Below are 23889 nucleotides of genomic sequence, written 5' to 3'. Positions count from 1 at the left end.
TTTCTAAGAGATGTCTGAAAAAAAGATAAAATAAGATGTGGCTCATAGCCATTATGAGTAATGTAATTTTATACTGTTTGCTTCAAATTTAAATTGGGTCAAACTATAATATCCTGTGATGGTCTGAAATACTGTTAAGTAATACTGGATTTGAACTTAAATGTGAAATAGATTTAGATTTCAGTGCACCTGGCAAAATCATGTGATCACTGAAAACCCAGAAAGCCCAGTGATTGCTGAGTATGTTTTGATTTTTCAGTTGTTAATTTTAAGTGTAATGGAGATAGAACCAAAGAAAGAGTCTTGAATTTCCCTTATAGTAGGCTAGGTATATCACCACAAACTTTGGAGTCAGAATGAGTTTGAGTGCTGCCTTTTCCATTTACCAACAAGGTGCTCTTGAACAAGTTACTTGACGTTTTTGAGTAGAACTTTATAGTTTTTCAAGTATTTTGAACATTATTTCACTTAGTCCTTACCAGCAACCACTTTAATTTATAAGATAAATTGAGATGAATATCCCCATGTTCAGAGAGGGTTGCCTGCTTCTGTATTGTTTGTGGGTAGCTGGTATGGGTAGCATGGTGTGGTTTGTGGGTAGCATGGTGAGTGGAGCATGGGTTTTAAGGTTAGATAGGCTTAAATTTGAATCCTGGGCTAGCGACTTGACCATATTTCTCATATTCTTTGAGGCTCATGATGGTAATCATACCGTTTCATAGGATTGTTCTAGAGGTTAAATGAGGTTGGGGGCCTCCTTACTGCTTTATCTCTCATGCCTGCCACATAATAGTCACTCATTTGTGGAGTAAATCAATGCCTGGCATAGTAGGTATTCATGGGAGCTTCTTTCCCTTCTGATTTCTAGTCTAATTCCTGCATCTGGAATTGAATGTGACTTGCAATTTGTGTTTAAGATTTATTTATTTATTTATTTATTTATTTTATTATTATTATTTTTGAGACGGAGTCTCGCTTTGTTGTCCAGGCTGGAGTGCAGTGGTGCAATCTCAGCTCACTGCAAGCTCCGCCTCCGGAGTTCACGCCATTCTCCTGCCTCAGCCTCCTGAGTAGCTGGGTCTACAGACGCCCGCCATCACGCCAGGCTAATTTTTTGTATTTTTAGTAGAGACGGGGTTTCACCGTGTTAGCCAGGATGGTCTCGATCTCCTGACCTCGTGATCCGCCCGCTTCGGCCTCCCAAAGTGCTGGGATTACAAGCATGAGCCACTGCGCCCGGCTATTTATTTATTTATTCATTACAAATCTGCTTGTTTGGGTACATGTTTAGGAGTTTTTTGAAAGAAAAATTAATTAATTTTTTTTTTTTTTAAGAGACAGGGTCTCACTCTGTTGCCCAGGCTAGAGCACAGTGGCATAATCATAGCTCACTGCAGCCTCACATTCCTGGGCTCAGGCAATCTTCCCAACTTAGCCTACAAAGTAGCTAGGATGACAGGTGTGTGCCACCACACCTGGCTAATTTTTAAATTTGTTGTAGAGATAGGGTCTTACCATGTTGCCCAGGCTGGCCTTTTAGATTTTGCCATGTTGCCCAGGCTGGACATTTAGATTTCTTTAGAAGGGAGGTTGTTGAAAACCTTACTTACACCTAAATCTGATTTTTTGGTTGTTATTAAGCTCCTTGTAGCTTAGTGTGTTTTATCACTCTATTTTTAGACCATTATTATTTTTATTTTTATTTTTTTTTAAGAGACGGAGTCTCGCTCTGTCGCCCAGGCTAGAGTGCAGTGGCGCGATCTCAACTCTCTGCAAGCTCGGCCTCCCGGGTTCACGCCATTCTCCTGCCTCAGCCTCCCAAGTAGCTGGGACTACAGGTGCCCGTCACCACGCCTGGCTAATTTTTATATTTTTAAAGTAGAAATGGGGTTTCACCGTGTTAGCCAGGATGGTCTCGATCTCCTGACTTCGTGATCCGCCCACCTCGGCCTCCCAAAATACTGGGATTGTAGGCGTGAGCCACCGCGACCGGCCTAGACCATTATATTTTACTTGCTGTGCCAATAAGATGAGTTGACCGTATAATCCCATAATTTAGAAACCTGAGATGATCTTAGATTTTTACAAATGTGGTTTTAATTATGTATGGTGAATTATTATTCTGATGATAGTTATATACTTAGCTTATGGATTGTCATTGAAGCCTGCTTTACAACTCTGGAAACACAAAATGTTTTCCTCTTTATATGAAATTAATGTTATGTATACATTTGTAGAGTCTTACTTATATTAAGATATGCATATATCTAAGCATTTGAGGTCTCCCATTGGACTATGAATTTCTTTTTTTTTTTTTTTGAGACAGAGTCTCACTCTGTTGCCCAGGCTGGAGTGCAGTGGTGGGATCTCAGCTCACCATAACCTCCGCCTCCTGGGTTCAAGCTATTCTCCTGCCTCAGCTTCCTGAGTAGCTGGGACTACAGGCGCATGTCACCATGACCGGCTAATTTTTGTATTTTTAATAGAAACGGGGTTTCACTATGTTGGTCAGGCTGGTCTCAAACTCCTGACCTCGTGATCCACCCGCCTGGGCCTCCCAAAGTGCTGGGATTACAGGCATGAGCCATCGCGCAGGGCTTGGACTGTGAATTTCTTAAGGGAAGGGATTGTTTTGTTCATTCTTATTTCCCTGCTGCTTAAGTTTGTGCCTGGCCAAAAAAAATAATAGCTGTGTAGTGCATGCTGTGAGACAGCATACCTGCTTCTAATCTGGGGCTTTCTGAAGGAATTTTTGTTTTTTGTTCTTCCCTAGATATTTAGAACTTAAACCCTACATAAAGTGCTATTGTGTTATATGGATAGGAAGCCAATGTTATGTTGACATTTTAATGTCAGTAAGGCATACTTGTTAGGTTTGAAAGTTAATCTTTGTGTGAAAAGGTAGGAGGAATATTATATTTTTAAGGACTTCTGGTCCGTGTAATAATGAATTGAAACTTATTCAAATATTGATTAGAGGTATACTATGTATAAAGTATTCTATATAAACTTTTTATAAGGTATGTTTTACTTCGGATAAGGCTTTGTTAGCACTGTAGTTTTTATAAAGGCAGTCTTCGAGTTTGTATATCCTTTTTCTTAGAATTCTTTGACACTTATACTAGCAGTTTGATTTCTAAATAATATAAATCATATTTATATGTAAAATTCAATTTTTTTCTAGTTCAATTTTAGTCTCTAAATGTGATTGTTGTTACTTTTTGTTTAAAAAAATTTTTTTAAATAACTGGTCTGAAGTGACATGTCTTTCTGATATACCAGCCATTATATTTTACCTTCTATTCTATCTTTGCAACAGATTTATTTGAAAATGCCTATGGGTCTTCAATGAAGAGAAGAGAACTTGAAGATCTGAAGGATAATATTGAATTCAGAGGTCATAAGCCACTTAACAGCATCACTGTTTCAAAGAAACGCAATTGGCTATATCAGAGTACTCTGAGATCTCTTAATCTGGAAGAAGAAAATAAGAAATGCCAAGATAGAAATCATTTATCTATCTCACCTGTGTCTCTACCTAAACATCAGCTATCACAGTCTTTCCTCAAATCATCTAAAGAGTACTGTACATATGTGGTATGTAACGCTACAAACTCTTCATTATCGAGAAACTGTGCTTTAGATTTTAATGAGGAAAATGATGCAGATGATGAAGGAGAAATATGGTACAACCCCATTCCTGAGGATGATGACCTTGGTATATCAAGTGCCTTGAGTTTTGGTGAGGTTGACTCTGCTGTTCGGAAGCTCCCTGCTGTCAATTTAAGCATGTTGTCTGGCAGTGACCTGATGAAAGCAGAGCAGCATACTGAAGACTCGCTGTGCTCTTCTGAACATACAGGTGATATTCAGACCACATGGTCAAATGGAATGAATCCTATGGATCCTGCCCGTTCCACAGAATTTGTACAGCAGTACAAGCAAAGGCTAGGACACAAGACACAAGAAGGTATAATGGTAGAGGACAGTCCTATGTTGAAATCTCCTTTTGCAGGTAAAAATGATCATATATCTGTCTTTTCTTTCTTCTTCCATTTTTCAATTATTTGATAGTAGCTAAAACTAAATATAGATGTTTGTTATACTTTTTCTTGTGAATATATTTTCATGAAAATAAAACTCAAAAAGGTTTATAAACATTTTAACGTACATGCTGGTTTAATTATTACTATCACAGACTTGATCTTTGTTTTGTTTTATTTTTTAAGAAAGGGTCTCACTCTGTCACCCAGGCTAGAGTGCAGTGGCACAATCATGGCACACCGCAGCCTTGACGTCCAGGCTTAGGTGATCCTCCCACCGTAGCCTCCTGAGTAGCTAGGACTATAGGTACCTGCCACCATGCCCAGACAATTTTTGTATTCTTTTGTAGAGACAGGGTTTTGCTTTGTTGACCAGGCTGGTCTAGAACTCCTGACCTCAAGCCATCCACCCACCTTGGCCTCCCAAAGTGCTGGGATTGTAAGTGTGAGCCATTGTGCCTGGCCACAGACTTGACTTTATAGTCCGGTGTGCTTTAATATGCCAATCATTTGAGACAGTAATTGCTTGTCTATTAGTTGGAAGCAAGAAATCATAGGGAGTTGAAGAAAAAGTAAGTCTTATTTTGCTTCATTCATTCATTCATTCATTCATTCATTCACACTTGGCCTGGCTGCAGCTGAAAAGTTTTATTTTTAGTGTTATCAGTGGTCATTAGTTTGTGTTTGTTATGCCTAAGTTTCCTCATGAGCAAAAGAAAGAGAGAAGAGAGAAAGAAATGAGACGTAGAAGTAAGGCCTTTGCAAATAGGTGCTACAGTAGTTATGGAACTGAAAAATGAAGTAGTTGAAGTTTTATGTAGATTAAGTTGACCCATGTGAAAATAAGTGCTACAGTAGTTATGGAACTGAAAAATGAAATAATTGAAGTTTTATGTATATTAGGTTAACCCATTTGAAATTGCGGATATTCAAAAGTTTTTGATCTGCAAAAATTGCCTTTAGTTTTCTGATATGCTTCTTTTAGTCCCCGACACGGTACGCAGGAAACAGAACGTAAGGCACATTTGCTTGCAAATATCAAGTGTAGAATAGAAAGCAGTTCTGTTTTATATCAAGTGATTTTAATTTACAGAATTTCAAATGATGCAGAATATTTAAAGATGTGGGGTATAGGAGATGCTGTCAGTGCTTTGTCTTATATCCCTTGGGTTTTATTACTTACTTTTTAAATGGGAGAAGCTTATTTCCAGCCACCAACATCTTCATCTCTGTTTAAGGACTTTCTCTGAAGTCTTAGAGAATCTCTCTGCAGGGCAGCCTGGGTGTGCCTCTCAACCAGTGCCTGACAAGAGCTGGTATAGAACCACCTCAGCTCCCTCAACCCTTGGGCAGAATAATTCTGAGTTCATATTCTATGTAGTTTCCCAGAGTTTTCTCATGAGGTCAAGCTCCAGTTGCCCATAGTGATAGCAGGCTTAATAATTCAGCTTGAATTTTCCGCTGAATTTTCTCAACTCCCTCGCTGTTGTTTCTGTACTTTGCAAATAAACTACTTACATTTGAAACGTTTTCTCAGGGACATAGAAAGGTGGAGTAAATGTATATTAAAAGAAAAAGCAAGTTCTGAAACAATGTGTACTATGTGATGGCAATTTTGAAAGAAAAGCTGAAAGCTATCCTGGAAATGTTAAGTGTTTTTTTGTTTATTTGTTTTTATTTTTTTCTGGGTATTGAGATTGAAGGTAATTAAATTTTTTGTTTGTGCATTTCTAATTATAGGATAATTCTCCAGAGTGAATGTGTGCTTCTTTTGTAATCTGGACGGGGAGAGAAATAAATACTATATAAAATAGTAATTTGGAATGCAGATTGTGATCAGGGTAGAGTGATAGGGAAGGCTATAGTATTACAGATAGCGATGGATATGGAATAGTTCAGAGAAGACAAGAGAGTATAAGGATAAGAGCAAAGATAGAAAGTTGGTGTTCATGAAGTGACACACACCTTGATTTAAGTGACTATCCTTAAACTTTTTTTTTTTTAATGTTTGTGGCAAATTGTGAACCCGGAAAGACTAACATTTTTTAAAAAAAATATAACTTAAAAGTATGGTATATCTGCTTTTTTTACTATCTCCTTTTTTACTGTCATTCTTCTCATATATATATAATTAAAATATATTTATAATTATAAAATAAATATTATAAATATTAAATATTTCATTTAATATTGTAAAATATATGATTATAATATATAATTAAAATATTTTTTGGTCAAAAATCCTAAATTGACCAAAGGAAATATATAGACAGTTTATTTATAAGTTGTCTTTTTTTGTTGTTTTATTTTGGTGGAAAAACCATTACCTAAAGTGATCTGTTTCTTAGCAATATTGGCAGAAAGCTCTTGAGAAATTGGCAAAGAAAATGGTTGAATTTCAAAATAATTTTTGATCAGAGAATTGGAAAGCTAATTCATCCTAATACAATTATGACTTGTTTTTTCCTGATTAACTTCCAGATATATATGTATTTATTTATTTTTTTTTTTAAAGACAGGGTTTTGCCGTGTTTTGCAGGGTGGAGCACAATGGCACAATCACGGCTTGCTAGCCTCCCAGCCTGGGAAACACTGGACCTTCCCGGCTCAACCAGTCTTCCCACCTTGGCTTCCCTAGTAGCTGGGACTATAGCTCACCACCACACCTGCTAATTTTTTTGTATCTTTGGAGACATGGGGTTTTGCCATGTTGTCCAGGCTGGTCTTGAACTCCCATCTGCCTCAGCCTCCCAAAGTAATGGGATAACAGTGAGCCACCATGACATATATGTATCTTTTATGTAGTTGCAATCATAGTGGACTTTATTTTTTATTTTTGCTATTTTTACTTGGTATCTTCATCTTGCATTGTTACATGTAGAGTAGTATTGTTTCTCAAGCATTGTAGTACAGTATTTAGCTGGGTTGATGTGCCCTAATCTATTTGACTGTTTCCTTAATGTTAGGTGTTGATAGATTGTTTCCGGTGCTGTTGCAGTGATCTTCATAATAATATTTTTTACTTCATTCAGAACAATTACCAGGATCATTACTTGGTGTTTATGGCTGGTAATTATTATTGTTAATTTCTATATTGCATTTTCTACAAAGTTTGCCAGTTTACAAGGCAACTAACAATTGGTTATTCATTTATTCACTAAATATTGAGTTCCTGCTATGTACCAGTTACTGTTCTAGGTGCTGAAGGAGTATGCCAGTTTCACTCGACTCTAGCCTAGTTCATAAATTTATATTTAAAGATTTTTACTTTGTACCTTCTTTTTAAAGATAGTATGTGATTTGATTAGTATAGTTGTAGTTTAATTTTAAGCGACTGTGGAATTTGGTAATATTTTGGCTCTTGGGGTTTATAAAAACAAAGCATTTGGTTTTAATAAATTCAGTCTTATCTGCAGTAGAAGTTGCTATCATGTATAGTATTTCATTTTAATAATTAGTTAAGGACTTCAGTAGAAATTACTTACAATATGTTAAAAAGAGTCAAATTTTTTAATGTGATAATGTATTTAATCTAAAGCAATTTAATATATTGGATAGCTTTTCTAGGCTGTGATAAAATAGACAGATTGATGTTTATAGACTAAAGCAGGACCCTGATTAACTCTAGAATGTTTCAGACTATTAAGCCAGTAGAATTGTACTATAATTTTAGTACAAGGGGATGCTTTATCCAGTTTATCAAACACTCCATTTTCTATTATCTTCTTACTAGAAAAGCCCTGTAGGCATACTTAAAATAGGTTTTTCTCTATAAAGAAACTACTTATTTGTCATTGGGACACATAGGGGTGGAGGGAGAATATTAGTAATTTTTAAAGAAAGATCATTTGTTGATTTTTAAAATGAATAAATACTTTTTCTCATTTTAATTGTGAAATATTGTGTTACATACATTAGTTTTTGATGTGAGGTTATTAGATCTTTCTCTATAAGGAATAGACAAAGTATGAAAAATTAACTTCAATTTTAAATAATTGGGATAATGCAGTATTCTGCTTGAGTATCACGATGGAAGTTGAGCTGAACTTCTAATGAAATCTCCCCATTAAGATGAATAAGAGAAGAATTTCTGCCTATGTGGGAGCTTGTTTAGTTGATGGTTTATAAAATAAGAATAAAAGTAGAAATCAAAACATACTGCTTTATAATATATTTTTCTTTCTTTCTTTTTTTTTCAAGGTTCAGGGATCCTGGCTGCTACAAATAGTACTGAATTGGGAATTATAGAACCATCTTCTCCAAATCCGAGCCCTGTGAAAAAAGGCAGTTCAATTAATTGGTCTTTGCCAGATAAAATAAAATCTCCAAGAACTGTGAGGAAACTTTCCATGAAAATGAAAAAGTTGCCAGAATTTAGCCGAAAGCTAAGTGTTAAGGGAACATTGAATTATATAAACAGTCCAGATAACACTCCTTCTTTGTCTAAATATAACTGCCGAGAAATTCATCATACTGATGTTCTGCCCTCTGGGAACACAACCACAGCTGCTAAGAGAAATGTTATAAGCCGATACCATCTTGATACCAGTGTATCCTCCCAGCACAACTACCAGAAGAAAAACTCTATGAGTTCTAAGTATTCCTGCAAAGGTGGTTACCTTAGTGATGGAGACTCACCTGAACTTATAACTAAAGCTAGCAAACATGGATCTGAAAACAAATTTGGAAGAGGAAAAGAAATAATTTCAAATAGTTGTAGCAAGAATGAAATAGACATTGATGCTTTTAGGCATTATAGCTTTTCTGATCAACCTAAGTGTTCACAGTACATATCTGGGCTCATGAGTGTACATTTCTATGGTGCTGAGGATTTAAAACCACCTCGGATAGATTCAAAAGATGTCTTTTGTGCAATTCAGGTAGATTCAGTAAACAAAGCAAGAACAGCTTTGCTCACATGTCGAACAACATTTTTAGACATGGATCACACTTTCAACATAGAAATTGAAAATGCACAACATTTGAAACTAGTAGTATTCAGTTGGGAACCCACTCCAAGAAAAAATCGAGTTTGTTGTCATGGAACTGTTGTTCTTCCCGCCTTATTTAGAGTGACAAAGACTCATCAATTGGCTGTCAAACTTGAACCTAGAGGTCTTATTTATGTGAAAGTGACTCTTATGGAACAGTGGGAGAATTCTCTTCATGGACTAGACATAAACCAAGAACCAATAATATTTGGAGTTGATATTCAAAAAGTTGTAGAGAAAGAAAATATAGGACTGATGGTACCCCTTCTGATACAGAAATGTATTATGGAAATTGAAAAGAGAGGCTGTCAGGTATTATCTTACTATGGTTCTCTACTACTTCCTTTATTGATTGATTAATTGTAAGTCTTGGGGGAAGGAATTCAAGGTAATGTAAAAAAATCAAATTTAGATATTTTACAATTCCTATTCTTTATTCCATTACTGTTTAGGGTATAATTTTTAAGTTGACTCATGTTGTCCATTATTGAGAGCATGCTAGATGAGTCCACAAATTTATATTGCAACACAGAGCCTCATGGGTCTTATAATTAGAAATCAGGATTGCTTCAAAATGGCATTAAAAGGAAAAGTCAGAGCTGATAAACATAGGCAAAGGATATTAATATCAGGTATAAGTAATTGTTTATACTAATTTTTGTGATACATATTAAGACTAAAAATCATTACATTATTTCTGCTTTAGTACTATCCAAATTTATAATATTGGTTAAAAAGGTAAGTTAAAAGACAATGAGTAAATATTATAAAATCTGAAATATTTAATAAAATTAAGCTTAACATGGAAACTCAAGAAACAACATAAGTTAATGGAATTTTGCATTAAGATGCAGAACACCTGGATTCTGGTTTCTTCTCCATTATTACTTAGCTGTGTCATGTTGGGCAAGTCACTTAATCTCTGTGGGTCTTACTTGCTTGTATCTATAAAAATAGATGGAGTGGTCGGGCATGGTGGCTAACGCCTGTAATCCCAGCACTTTGGGAGGCTGAGGTGGATGGATCACCTGAGGTCAGGAGTTCAAGACCAGCCTGGCCAACATGGTGAAAACTGTCTCTACTAAAAATACAGAAATTAGTTTGGTATGGTGGCACATGCCTGTAATCCCAGCTACTTGGGAGGCTGATGCAGGAGAATCGTTTGAACCACTTTAAGTGCCAAGAAAACATTTTTAGCAGTACTTTTCATTTTTATTTAGAACTGTACTTTTTTTTTTTTGAGATGGAGTCTTGCTGTGTCGCCCACACTGGAGTGCAGTGGTGCAATCTCAGCTTACTGCGACCTCCACCTCCCGGGTTCAAGCAGTTCTGCATAAGCCTCCCAGTTAGCTGGGATTACAGGTGCACGCCATCATGCCTGGCTAATTTTTGTATTTTTTTTTAGTAGAGACGGGGTTTCACCATGTTAGCCAGGCTGGTCTGAAACTCCTGACCTTGTGATCTGCCTGCCTCGGCTTCCCAAAGTGCTGGGATTACAGGTGGGAGCCATGGCTCCCGGCCTAGAACTGTACTTTTTAAAGACGTTTTTGTTTTGTCTCACCTGCTTCTTTCTCCTCCACTTGCCCTCCCCTGTCCCCCGCCCCCAGTAGAGAGAGGCTTATCGTGCATGTATAAAGACTGGCATACTGCTTAAATTTTGTTTACCCTTTTAGTCAGGAATTATTCTTCTTTTGTTGGGTTTTTATTGTAAACATGAAAATAGGCTTTGATAGTCATATGCAAAGAGTTTGTGGCATGGGTCTTTGCATCTTCCAAATGCTTTGAATGCTACTCCCACCCATCTCCTGCTTAAAATGGGAAAAATTGCTATGGAGATCATACTCATGGTCTGCCTTTCATAGAGGCATCGAGCATGTACTTCAAGGATTTGATTCAGGATCTCAGCATCTGAAAGTAGGGATATATCCTAAAATATCTTTTCCTTGAAGTACCTGTATTAGATCTTTCTTTCTTTGTTCATCTTTTAAAAAACTATATTTGTGATTTCAACTTTTGGGGGTAAAATATCCCATTAATTTATTGTGTACTAGTTAAGTAGTACTTCCTTTAAGTTGTTGTAGGCTCATCTTCTTCTCAAGTTTAAGGGATACATCGTTTTTATGGTACTTTATGACACTTACATGTGCTCACAGCAGCAGGGCTATGATCAAGTTTGTTTTTTCTATTGTGGTAGCATTTCCTTTGATCCTGTTTAGTATTTTAGTTTCATTTTCTGGACTGTCTGCATTTCTACTGTGTCTTTCTTGAGATGATGTGACCAGTGTAACTCATGCTATTCTCAATGTGGATGCATCATGAATGTGGGTAAGAGTAGGAAATTTGAATTTTTTTCCTAGTGTATTTCTTGGTTTCCCATATTATCTTGATCTTTTCGAATGTAGCAGCACCTTGCATTATCATGTCTTGGAAATAGTTTTAGGTTCTTTACTATCTTTCAATTAATACATATAGCTTATCATCTCAAATATTTTAGATAATATTTCCCTGTATCTGTTTTGACACTTTCTCATATTGAGACCCACCTTATAATGTATTCTATCAGTTTTTTAATGAGTCAGAAGAGATTAGTGTCATAAGTAAACCTGGAAATTTCATTTGTATACTTCTTCCTCTAGATCATTTATTGCATTTTACAGTGATTCCTAGTTCAAATCCTGGAAGATTACTTTTACTTTCTCTCTTTAAATAGTTTCTTTCTCCATAATTCTTCCTTCAATTCAAAGTGACTGAACTTTCTAAATAATCTTAGATGTGGAAGTATGGCTGACAACCACTTATTCTCCTTAAGTTTTTTTTGAAGGTTTATTCTTTCAAAGACCTTTGATAGCTTAATTGGGCGTGTTTTGTCTTCACAGAGATCATGTTTATTTCTTCTCGGTAAATTTATAGTGAATAACTTAAGACTCAATATTTAGAACCTGTATAACAGTGTTTAAAGACAAATCTTTTCAATGTAGGTTGGTGGGATGGGTAGTGTCTGTCCATCTTATATAAATTTTGAAGTAGAGGTTTTATTTTACCTTTAATATATTATTTTAAATTTCCTCCATCACTTTATAATCAATTAATTTGACAACAACAAAAAACCCTAGGTTTGCTTCTGTGTCTTCCTGAGAATCTTTTTTCTTAAAAAGCTTTATATACTAGAACCTTATTTCAACTATATTGTTATCTTAAGGATAAAAGAAACTGAGTTTTAAAGAGATTAAATAACTTGCCCAAATTCATGAAGCAAGGAGTGGGGCATTATGACTCTAAAATCCTTGTTCACTGTCTGCGTTGTACTACTTCAGTCTGGAACAAAAGTTGTGAAAGGGCGCACATTCCTGGGGCATGGAGATCTTGATTGAGCATATAAAACTGAAAAGAAGGGATTGCGTTTTGCTTAAGATAGGTAGCCAGCATTACCGAACTGACAGTGTATTGTTTGAATTTAAATGAAAGAATAGGATATTTTTATTAAACTAATCAACATAGTATATAATGAGATTTCAAAAGCTATATTTGAGGTATTTTAAATTAAATTACATCGGAACATATTTGATTGCAAAGTTCATGTGATCTATAATGTAATTATATTTTCCCTTTATCAAATTTACCATAATGTGGCCATAATTTTATTCCTAGGTAGTAGGCCTGTATCGATTATGTGGTTCGGCAGCAGTCAAGAAAGAACTGCGAGAGGCTTTTGAGAGAGATAGCAAAGCTGTTGGTCTGTGTGAAAACCTGTACCCAGATATAAATGTAATAACAGGTAATACATAGATTTTATTTTATGTACTCTTTCTGGAAAGATTACATCTGCAAGAAAGATAACTGAAATACGTTTGTAGCTGAAATTTAATTTGTTTTTCTGAAGTCTTTTCTTCCTTCACAAACATTACTTACTGTGTTATTTTCTATGGGAAGGTATTAAGCTATGGTCCCTTGCCCGCCAACAGCTGACATGATGAAGGGAAGTAAGACCTACTTTCAATTAGCTATAGTAGCTAGCAGAAAGAAAAAGGTACCTTCATAGAGGGATAAATAAAATGCCTTGGGAGTTGAGTTTGACTGGTACTTAGGTGATATAGAGGGTATTGACTCTCTGGTTAGAGAATTTAAATTTATTTACTAGCCAGAGGGGATCCATTAGAATTTTTTGAGTAGGGGAGTGATATCATTAGAAATTGTTTTCAGGAATATTAATCTGGCAACTGTATGTGATGAATTGAAATTAGAAGAGACCAGAGGAAGGAAAACCAATTAGAAAGCCTTGGCAATAGTCCAAGCAAAGAGGTAGTAAGAGCTGAAGGGGCTTGTAGCAGTAGAAATAGGAAGAAGTAGAATTGAAAGGAGGTGGAGAAAGAGGGAGCCCAGACAGATGTGACTTTGAGACCTGGTTGATTGGGTACCATTAGCAGAAATAAGATAGCTTCAGGGAGAGCTACTGCTTTTTGTGGGGAAGTGTTGAGAAAGATTATGAATTGGGCTTTGGATATATAGAATTTGAAGTGCTAGTAGGAGATCTAAATGGGTAGATCAAGCAAAGTTGAAACTGCTCATCTGCAGCTAAGAAGAGGATGCAGTAGAATTTGAGGGATCTCTTACTTACCCAAGTGGTGATTATAATTCAGTGTATGGCAATGGAAATATACTTCTATTACCCCTGAAAAATGAGAGTGGAAAGAGAGTCATTGCATATATGTGTAGTTAAAGCGTTGCAATTGTCCATAAAGTTTGAAAAGACAAGAACTTTGGAGGTCTCCCAACTTTGGAGGCAGGCAAAGAAAGAAGAAACACCTAAAGAGATTGAGAGGAAAGGAGTCAGAAAGTTTGGGAAATAAGAGACAACAGAAATTAAGCAAAAGTGTGATACAGTCATTCTATGGAGAGGTTATATGACAAAAGAAAAGGGCCTTTGAATTTGGCCATTAAGAAATGGCTCATAACCTTACTGGTAACCTTCAGGAGCTACTGGTTTATAATAATTCCATGTTTGTTTTTGTTGTTTTACTTTTTTAATTATCGAAGTTTTCAAGTATGCGAAAGTATAGAGAATACTATGAAAAATCCTGTTTATCACCTGGCTTCCATAATATCAACACATGAACAGACTTGTCTCATTCATCCTCCCATTTGCTTTTTCTCAGCCCTTGATTATTTTGAGAAAATCTCAGACATATCCTTTAATTTATAGATGCTTCAGTGTGTATCTCTAGATCTTCCGTGTATTTTGGTAGTTCTTTCTCCTCTCTACTGACAACCACCATTTTTTTCTTGCTGTAATGGGTTTACTTTTCTCTTATAACTTGCTTTCTTATTTTTACTCACAACTAACTGTCTGGGTGAAAATTTGAGGAAAGTTCATCTTGTACATATTTAAGAGAATTTTGTTGGTGAAAATCCTTACTTTTAGGATTGAGACTTTCTGAATAATTGAGGTTCCTACCCTTTGAGTGCTGAATGACTGTATTTTCTTCAAGTATTTAATATGTAACTCTTAGATAATCAAAACTTTGATTCCAAGCATTTTAATGCTAAGATAAAACAAACTCACTTTTTTCTTATATATTTTAGCAAATCAGAAATAATGGTTCCTTTTAATTTTTATATAGGAAGAGGCATATTTCTACAAAAAATTGAGATGCCTGAAAAAAAATGAAATGTTCTTTCCTTGTTAATGTGTAATTAACAAAATCAGCCAAAGACTCATTTTATGAATCCATGAAAGAGAAAGTTTTATAAATACAAATTTCCAGCAAGTACAGTCTATAAATAGATTTTGTCTTGGTGAAACTTTGTCTTATAAATAAAAATTATGTTAAACATGTATAATTTTATAAGATGAAATGAAGGAAGAGTTCCTAGTTTTGGAAATTGGCAGCATATGCAGAAGATATGAACAATAGGTCAATGAATATTGGATTTACAGCATTCTTTCCTAAAATTGAGAGTTTCTGTAATTTGTAAATTGGATATTTCTTGGCTGTATTCTTTGTACTATTCCATTTGTGTAAAGCTGTTTTTCAGAAGAATTTAGAGCTATTTTTTTCTTGATAAAAAGGCAATGAAATGATTTAAGATTTGTCTGCAAAATAATTGCATGACACAAGGTTTTCGTGGCTAAAAATAAAGGGTTGATTGTTGATTTGAGGAGTTGGCCAGTGACAGTGTTGCTTCATGTGTTTGTTCCTCATGAACTCACATTTCTGAGTAAACTTTGAAAAATAGTTAGTAGTTCGGTAGGTCTAAAAAATGAGAAATTAATGAAGTGAGTGACAGATTTTGTTCACAGTTTAATGTGTTTTTAGTAGTTGGTTTATCTGGAGCATGGCATGAAATACTCCAGACAAACCAGTTTTTTAAAAATCAAGTAGAACATTTTAGGTATAAAGTCCATTCATAATTCTTTTTTGTTTGCTTTTTGAGAGAGTCTCACGCTGTAGCCCAAGCTGGAGTGCAGTGGTGCAACCTCCGCCTCTGGGGCTCAAGCAATTCTTGTGCCTCAGCCTCCTGAATAGCTGGGACTACAGGCACACGCCACTACACCCCGTTTTTTGTATTTTAGTAGAAACAGGGTTTCACCATGTTGCCCAGGGTGGTCTTGAACTCCTGAACTCAGGAGATCCTCCCATCTCAGCCTCCCAAAGTGCTGGGATTACAGGCATAAGCCACTGCTCCCGGCCTATTCCTAATTCTTTAGAGGACTTATTAACAAGGGACAGAAGACTTTTTAAAAGTCAAATATTTATCATTTAGTGATTATTAAAAATAAGTCTTCTGAGGAAGATTACATGTGTCTAGCTACCGTGAAATAGACTTCTTGTCAGTGCTACACAATCAGTATCTAGGTTCAGTGCCTGAAAGTTCATTTGACCATGCCTTTTTCTGATTTTAATCCTACCATAGTCATTTTTATCCTATTTGCCGTTTAGGGAAAACTTTATCAGAATATAACTAAATGATCTTGAAAACATTAATATTTTTCTTTTTTGTACATACTATACATTTTTCTACCATACGTGTTATATGTTGTCTGACCTTTGGAACATTAACTTACAAATTGTTTCCATTTTCCTTTACCTAGATTGCATATAGATGTCAAAACTGTGCAAGCACCAAGGAATGCTAAATGTTGAGGAATGGTCATAGACTTAGCAACCCACATATACTGAGATTGTTTATGAGAGCCATTTGGTCTGAGTAACATGTATAGGGTATGACTAAAGTAGGTGATAAGGCCAGAAAGAGTAAGTGAGGTAAGGTGCGGGGTAGGTTAGTGGATTTAAAAAAGTAATTTGTAGCTCTACCTTCAGGAAATGTCAGTGATTCAACATTCAAATCTACCTAATTAACTGTATCTTTACTATCTGTATAAGTTTTATATGTGAGAGAATGATTCTTATGTTTGTATACGTGCATATTCGGTCTTCTGGTTCATAGGTCCTAAATGCTTTTGTATTTATTTAGGCTTATTCTGAAGCCCAGAATATGGTTTTTGGTGGTAAATGTTCCATTTGAGCTCTTGAAAAGAATGTGTATTCTGGTGTTTTTGGACGGACTGTGCTGTAACTATCAATAAAGTCAAGTTAATTAATAATGTCCCAGTCTTCTACATCTTTGTTTTCTTTCTACTCGCTGAGGGGAGTATTGAAATCTTCAACTATAATTGTGGTTTTTCTCTATTTTTTCTTCAAACTGTTTTTGTTTCCACCCCACCTACCCAATGCCACTACTTTGCCTTTGAAGATTACAATTAAGCATGTATTAGGCCACTTTACGTTATGTTACAGCTCACTGATAATGTATTTTTTTTTTCCAGCTTTTCCCCCACTTTGTTTCATTTTACATTGTTTCTATTGCTCTATCTTCAAGTTATATTAGCCTTGTCTTCTGATATTAATTTCATTCATTGCATTTTTAGTTTCAGACAACCTAGTTTTCACTACTATAAGTTTGATATGGGTTTGTTTTTTCAGTATTTTCCATGTCTCTACTTAATATGTTCAGTCTTTATTCTAGCTTCTTGAACATATGAAATACAGTTATAGTAAGTGTTTTCGTGTCCTCTTCTACTGATTCTATTGTGTATGTCTTTTCTGAGTTGGTTTAAATTGATTTGACTCCTCATAGGTTATATTTGCCTCCTCCTTTATATGCCTCGTAATATTTTACTGGACATCAAATGTAAATTTTACCTTCTTGGGTGCTGGATATTTCTGCATTTCTGTATTTATAGCTGTGGTTTGGTATGCAAGTACGTTACTTGCAGAGTTTTTAGTCTTTTAAGCTTTATTAGGCAGAATGTCAACTGCTTTTAAATAAGGCTCTTCTTTGTCTATCTCTTTGATTTTCTACTGAAGCAAAACTCTTCTATATATGTGTACTTATATTAGTTTTCTATGGCTGCCATAACAAAGTACCACCAACTTGGTGGCTGAAACAACAGAAATGTCTTTTCTCACAGTTCTAGAGGCTGGAAGTTCAGAATCAAAGCATTAGCAGGGCCCTGCTCCCCTTGATACCTGCAGGGGAATCCTTCCTTGCATCTTCCTAGTTCTGGTGGTTTGCTGGCAACTTTGACAGCCCTTTCTTTGCCTGTAGATGCATGACTCCAATACTCCATCTTCACATGGCATTTTCCCTATGTTTCTTCATATCATCTGCTCTCTCTGTGTGTCTTTTTCTGTGTCCCTCATTTTATAAGGACATGTCATATTGGAGTAAGGCCCACCCTAATGACCTCGTTTAACTTGATTACCTCTGCAAAGACTCTTTCCAAATAAGGTCATATTCTTAGGCACTAGGAGTTCAGACTCCAACATGTTTTTTTTTTGGTCAGGGGTGGGGGCCACAATTCAACATAGTGCTGTACCCAAATCCCATGAATTACGAAGTTTTCCGCTCTGGCTGCTTGGAACAAGAGTGATTGCCTGCACCATGAAAACTCCTAGAATTGTTCTTTCTAATCTGTTTGGCTGGTTCTTTCTCCAGCCTTGGGGAATTGCCCCACCTGCCTGTGCTGATTAGTACTCAGATGAACACGTGGGATTTCCAGAGTCGTCTCTAGGCAGCCCTCTACTCTCAAGTGCTCTGTCCTGCAAGGTCTAGCAGCTTTAGCCTCCTTGAATTTCTAACTCCCCTTCAACTGTCGAGCTTTACCTGGGTTTTCATTTCCTTACTGTGACCTGGAAAGTCTCTCCAAGTAGTAAGCTGTGGTTGTTGTGGGCACACTTCATTTGGTTCCCATCTCTCAGGGATCTTTGTTCTTTGCTTGATGTCCAATGTCTTGGACATAGTTTTGTCATATATTTTGTCTGGCATTTTCAGTTGTTGCAAGCAGGAAGGTAAATCTAGTCCCTATTGCTCCATCTTGCGTAGAAACACTGGTCTGCCTTTCTACTCTGTATGTGGGTTACTGATTGCAACGAGAAAAAAAAAATCAATATTGTTTGGTACCAGTATTAATCCATGTACTTCAAAGTCATTAGAAGGCTCTGAATGGTGCCTAATAATAATTGTATGTTTTCTTATCAGCTCTCTGTCTCATTCTCTGGAGTGTCTATTTAATATCTTCTCACTCCCCTCAAACCTCATTTCACCCATATCAGTCTTAGCAGACGACCCTGCCTCCTAACTTCACAGAAAAACAGAAGCCATCAGATGGGAACTTGCTCTACTTCTTGTGACCTAGCCTATCAATGTGCCTTCTTTGGCATACATTCTTTCCACTTCTTTTCTGTAATAATAGAGCAATGACCTTCCTTACATCTTGGACAAATTCTAATTCCTTTATGTGTTCTCAGAAGTTTCTTCTTTCTTCTTAGGGACTTTGCTCAATCGATTATATTTCCTCTCTCCTGAACCTTGAAAACCTTTTTACTATCTCCTTTACTTTAGCATTGAAATGTTTAAGTGTCTCCTGTCTTTAAAGAAAAATCTCCACTTTGATCTTGTTTCTCCCCTGCCCTCCCCTCTCCTCTATGGTTATCATCTTTTCTCAAAGCCAGATTTCTTGAACAGGTTGTGTGTATTTCTTTGTCTATTTCTTTAATGCCATTTACTTCCTAACCAGCTGCAACTGACTTCAGTGTCCTTTATTTTCCTGAAACTGTGCTTGCCAAGGTTGCTGACTTCCTTTTCTGGTGAACATTTTTGGGTTCTTAAATTGTCTCTGGATCATTATTTTCTATGCCTGGTTACAAAACCCCATTGCCTAAACATGAGAGGAATTTGTTAAAAATACAGGGACGGGAGCTCTGACCTCTGTGGATTATGATTTAGTAGGGCTGGCATGGGGCTCCAGAATCTGATTTTTTTAAAAAGCCTCAGTGTGCAGCCAATTTTGAAAAACACTGTTCTCTGCAATATTTAACACTATTCTTACCTAACTGTTCTTTGGGTATCATTAGATATCATAGACTCTTTCTTGAAACATTTTTCCTCGACTTCCTTGGCATCACTTTTGCCACTCTCCTCTCGCCCCATCCCCACCTCCTCTCACCATACATACATCTTTTGCCATTCTTCCTTAGTCACCATTGGAAGATCCTCTTTCCTGATGACCCCTGGAAAGTTAATGTTCTTCAGGTTATTTTCTAAACCTTCTCTTAATCACTCTGTATGCCTCCCTGATAATCATTCCCAAAATCCAATTATCTTTAAGTTGATCATTCTTAAATCTGTGTCTAAAGTCATCTCTTTCATCTCTGATTTTTATATCCAGCAGCCTTGAATGTCCCATAGACAGCTTAAGTTCCATATGTTCAAAATGAAACTCTTCTCTTTACCCCCTAAAACATGATTTTCCTCTTGTGTTCTCTATTTGAAGTAATGTCGCTAGTATCCACCTAGATGCTCAAGTTCCAAGCCTAGGAAAGAAACACTCTTATTCCTCCTTTTTCTTCAGAATTGCAAATGCATTTTTTGCTTAGCAGTCCTGTTTTAATAATGTATCCTACAGACATACCTGCATATATACAGAGCGACTATGTGCAAGGTTATTAATTGTAGCATGTTTTGGAAAAACAAAGGATAAGAAACAATTCTAGTGTCCATCTGTAAGAGACTGAATAGATAAGACTATGGGACATCCTTACATTGAACTACTGTAATGTGGCTATAAAAATGATTAAGGAAGCTCTCTATGGCCTGAAAAAATCTCAAGGATATCATGTTAAATGAAAAAGCAAGAAACAAAATAGCATATACAGGTTTCTTATTTCTGATTTCTTTGGGTTTTGGAATATTTGCATTATACTTACCAGTTTAGCATCCCTAATCCAAAAATCAAAAATCCAGAATGCTCTAATGAGCATTCCTTTGAGCATCATGTTGGCATTTTAAAAGTTTTGGATTTGAGGGCATTTTGGATTTTTAAACTAAGGATACTCAACCCTCAATGAGGGAGACAAATCATATGTATATTTGCATAAACATTAGAAGGATGCATAAGAAACTAATGAATCATGTTACTATTAAATATTTAAAACTTAGGGCCAGGCACAGTGGCTCATGCCAAGTACTCTGGGAGAATAAGGTGGGAAGATCACTTGAGGTCAGCAATTCAAGACTAACCTGGGAAGTATAGTGAGACCCTGATCTACAAAAAATAAGAAAATTAGCCAGGTGTGGTGGCAACTACCTGTAGTCCTAGCTACTTAAGAGGCTGAGGTGGGAGGATTGCTTGAGCCTAGGAGTTTGAGGTTACCAGTGTACTCCAGCCTGGGTGATTGAGTGAGACCCTGTAACAATTAAAAAAAAAAAAATCAGATGCGAAGCTTCCTATAGAATCATGTTTAAGTTCAAACTAAGCTAGGCTGAGAGCATGTTCTGAATCAATGTTGTATATATTTAGGTTTTTGGTGTTAGGAAGATCTCCTGTTTTCCCTTGTGATCACATGCCAGCCTTTAGTTAGTATCTTACGTACCTTGCTTATATATAACAACCACTATTCTTTCCAGTTTCCTCTACTGTAAGTAATATCTCTTAGTTCGAAACTACATGTGGAATGTTTGCAATTGACTTTCCTCATTTCCATTATACTGACAAGTCTGATGTTTTCTGTTCTTAGCTTTTGGTTTTATTTGTTTGGTTTTAGGAATGATTTTTTCTTCCATTTGATAGTGTAGCATTAGAGATTATCCAGCTATCCAGTATATCTGTTTAAGACACTCCTCCACTGTTAAAGAGGAAATGTATTTATTTTCAAGGGTTTTAGACAATTGGTACTCTTTTATTATCAATTTAAAGTCTAGAAACTCAAAATTTGCATAATTGGAATAATTTATAATTAACATAAATATGCCTTGCTTTCTTAATTTCTGTTTCACATGCATTTAGAGAAGCTTTTTATAGGGGGCAGAATCAATAAGGGTATATGTATCAAGAATAGCTTACTTTATGATTAACAAACCTAACATGTATGGTAACTGAAAATTATGTGTGTACATTTTTAGCATTCTTTCAAAACAAGTCAATTACCAAGGCAACTTAAAAGAATATAAAATGCTAGTATTTTATTATAATTCTTTTTATGTAATTGCTTTTATTGTTTTCAAAATATTGAAAGTTGGTTATAATACTTAAATTTTAAAAATTGACCATAGTTCTTTATTTCACTCTACAGTCCAATCACCAACTGTCTGCGGTTTGTTTGTTTTCTAAAGGTGTTCTTAAGGATTATTTAAGAGAACTCCCTTCTCCTCTGATAACAAAGCAACTTTATGAGGCTGTATTAGGTGCAATGGCAAAAAGTCCTTTGAAAATGTCATCAAATGGTTGTGAGAATGACCCAAGTGACTCTAAGTACACTGTTGACCTGCTGGATTGTCTGCCTGAGATTGAGAAGGTAAGCATTATAGGTATACATTTTTCCTGAAAGCCAGTTAATGAACTATATACCTAGCTCCAGAGCTACAGATAATTTTAGATATTTAACATTTGTGGCACTCATGTATTTAAAAGCTCTGCCATTACTGCCTTTAAACAGCCTAAGTCCGTAAAAGCTTCTTAAACAGAATAAATCTAGAAAACAATTTTATCTTTTCTGTATGTGATTTTAGCCTAAGCATGAATAAATACTCACTAAAGTTTTTTTAATTGTATTGTTAAAATATTATTACAATATTTGTTCATTATAGTAATATTGAAAAGATACAGAAAAGAAGAATGTAAAATTGCAATCATCAATATCCAGAGGCAGCTATAATTAACATTTTGGTGTGTCTCCTTTTAGTATTTTTTTAGATATGATAACTGTTTTGGTATATATGGCTTAACTTTAAGACAAACAACACCCCCCGCACCCCGTTTTTTTCCTCCTTATCCTTTCCATTTGCCCCCCTCTCCAAAATCTTCAGACCAGCATCCTCAGGTATGCCTGTAGGAGAGATAGAGAAGGATAGGTAGGTCTTCAGAACCAGCCTTAGCCTAACTTTACCTGTTGTTCCTTAGAATATAAGAGAAAATAGGAGAAAGATATGACTGGGCTTATCTAGATGAGGCCAAATTTGCCTACTTTTTTTTTTTTTTTTTTTTTTTTAATCATGTTGGGGCAGAAAGAGCAAGAATTAGTAGGTAGAAATTGTAAGTCCAGTAACTTTATTTGCAAGTTTACTGTGGTCCCCTGAATGTCCTATGCTCTGTCCAGTTGAATTAACAATTACTCCTCCTTTGGATTAGGGGAAGGGAACAGCTAAAGAGTGCAGAAGCAGAAGGGTGGGGTGAAGTTTAAGGGGGTGGGTGGAAAAAGTAGAGATACTGGTTTCCTAACACTAGGTAAAAAAAAAAAAAAAAAAAAAATTTTTTTTTGAAGATGGAGTCTCACTCTGTCACCTAGGCTGGAGTGAAGTGGTGTGATCTTGGCTCACTGCAACCTCCACCTTTACAGGTTCAAGCGATTCTCCTACCTCAGCCTCCTGAGTAGCTGGGACTACAGGTGGGCACCACCATGCCCGACTTATATTTGTATTTTTAGTAGAGATGGGGTTTCGCCATATTGGCCAGGCTGGTCTCAAACTCCTGACCTCAGGTGATCTGCCCGCCTTGGTCTCTCAAAATGCTGGGATTACAGGCATGAGCCACCATGCCCAGCACTAGGTAAAATTATAAGTGCCACTTCTAAGTGAAGAAATGAGTGTTAGAGAATTTAAATCACTTGCTGAAAGTTACATAGCTTTTGTGAATATTATAGTCTATCACATGAATTCAAGTCTTTCTGACCCTAAGGCCCATGCTATTACCATCCTTTCTAAAAAGACTGAGTAAGCCTGGGCTGTATGGTGAAACCCTGTCTCTACAAAAATTACAAAAATTAGCTGGGCACAGTGGCACGTGCCTATGGTCCTAGCTACTTGGGAGGCTGAGGTGGAAGGATGGCTTGAGTTCAGGGAGGGCTACAGTAAGCCAAGATCATGCCACTGTACTCCAGCCTGGGCGATAGAGCCAGACCTTATCTCAATCAATCAATCAGTCAATCAGTCAATAACTGTATGATATACCATTGAGTGGATGTGACAACATACTTTATCAGTATTCTCTTTTATATATTTAGATTTTGAGTGATTTGTAAATATTTGTACACAGATTTATTTTTAGTTTAGAATTATTTAGAATAGAATCTCAGAAGTGGAATTGCTTATTTAAGTAATATGAACATTTTAAGGCCCTTATATGTTTTCATACTGATTTTCTTTCTTCGTCTTTTTTTTTTTTCTGTTTTTTTTTTTTGTTTGTTTTTGAGACAGGGTCTCACTTTGTCTCTCAGACTGGAGTGCGGTGGTACAAACGCAGCTCACTGCAGCCTCAACCTTCCCTGCTCATGTGATCCTCCTGCCTCAGCCCCCCAAGT

General features: G+C 36.1%; 1 protein-coding gene across 1 annotated transcript in view; it reads left to right on the top strand.

The window, feature by feature from the left end:
* SYDE2 (synapse defective Rho GTPase homolog 2) overlaps window positions 1-23889 on the top strand; it is a 40783-nt gene that overhangs the window by 7235 nt on the left and 9659 nt on the right. The window contains exons 2-5 of the mRNA XM_050771360.1: window positions 3320-4015; window positions 8244-9346; window positions 12683-12809; window positions 21707-21888. Of these exons, the coding sequence (XP_050627317.1) occupies window positions 3320-4015; window positions 8244-9346; window positions 12683-12809; window positions 21707-21888 (2108 nt within the window). The remainder of the gene's footprint in view (window positions 1-3319; window positions 4016-8243; window positions 9347-12682; window positions 12810-21706; window positions 21889-23889) is intronic.

Source organism: Macaca thibetana, chromosome 1 (assembly GCF_024542745.1).
Source record: "Macaca thibetana thibetana isolate TM-01 chromosome 1, ASM2454274v1, whole genome shotgun sequence".
Taxonomy (NCBI): Eukaryota; Metazoa; Chordata; class Mammalia; order Primates; family Cercopithecidae; genus Macaca; species Macaca thibetana.
The sequence above is the reverse complement of the archived record's forward strand: the minus strand, read 5'-3'. Positions and strand labels throughout refer to the sequence as shown.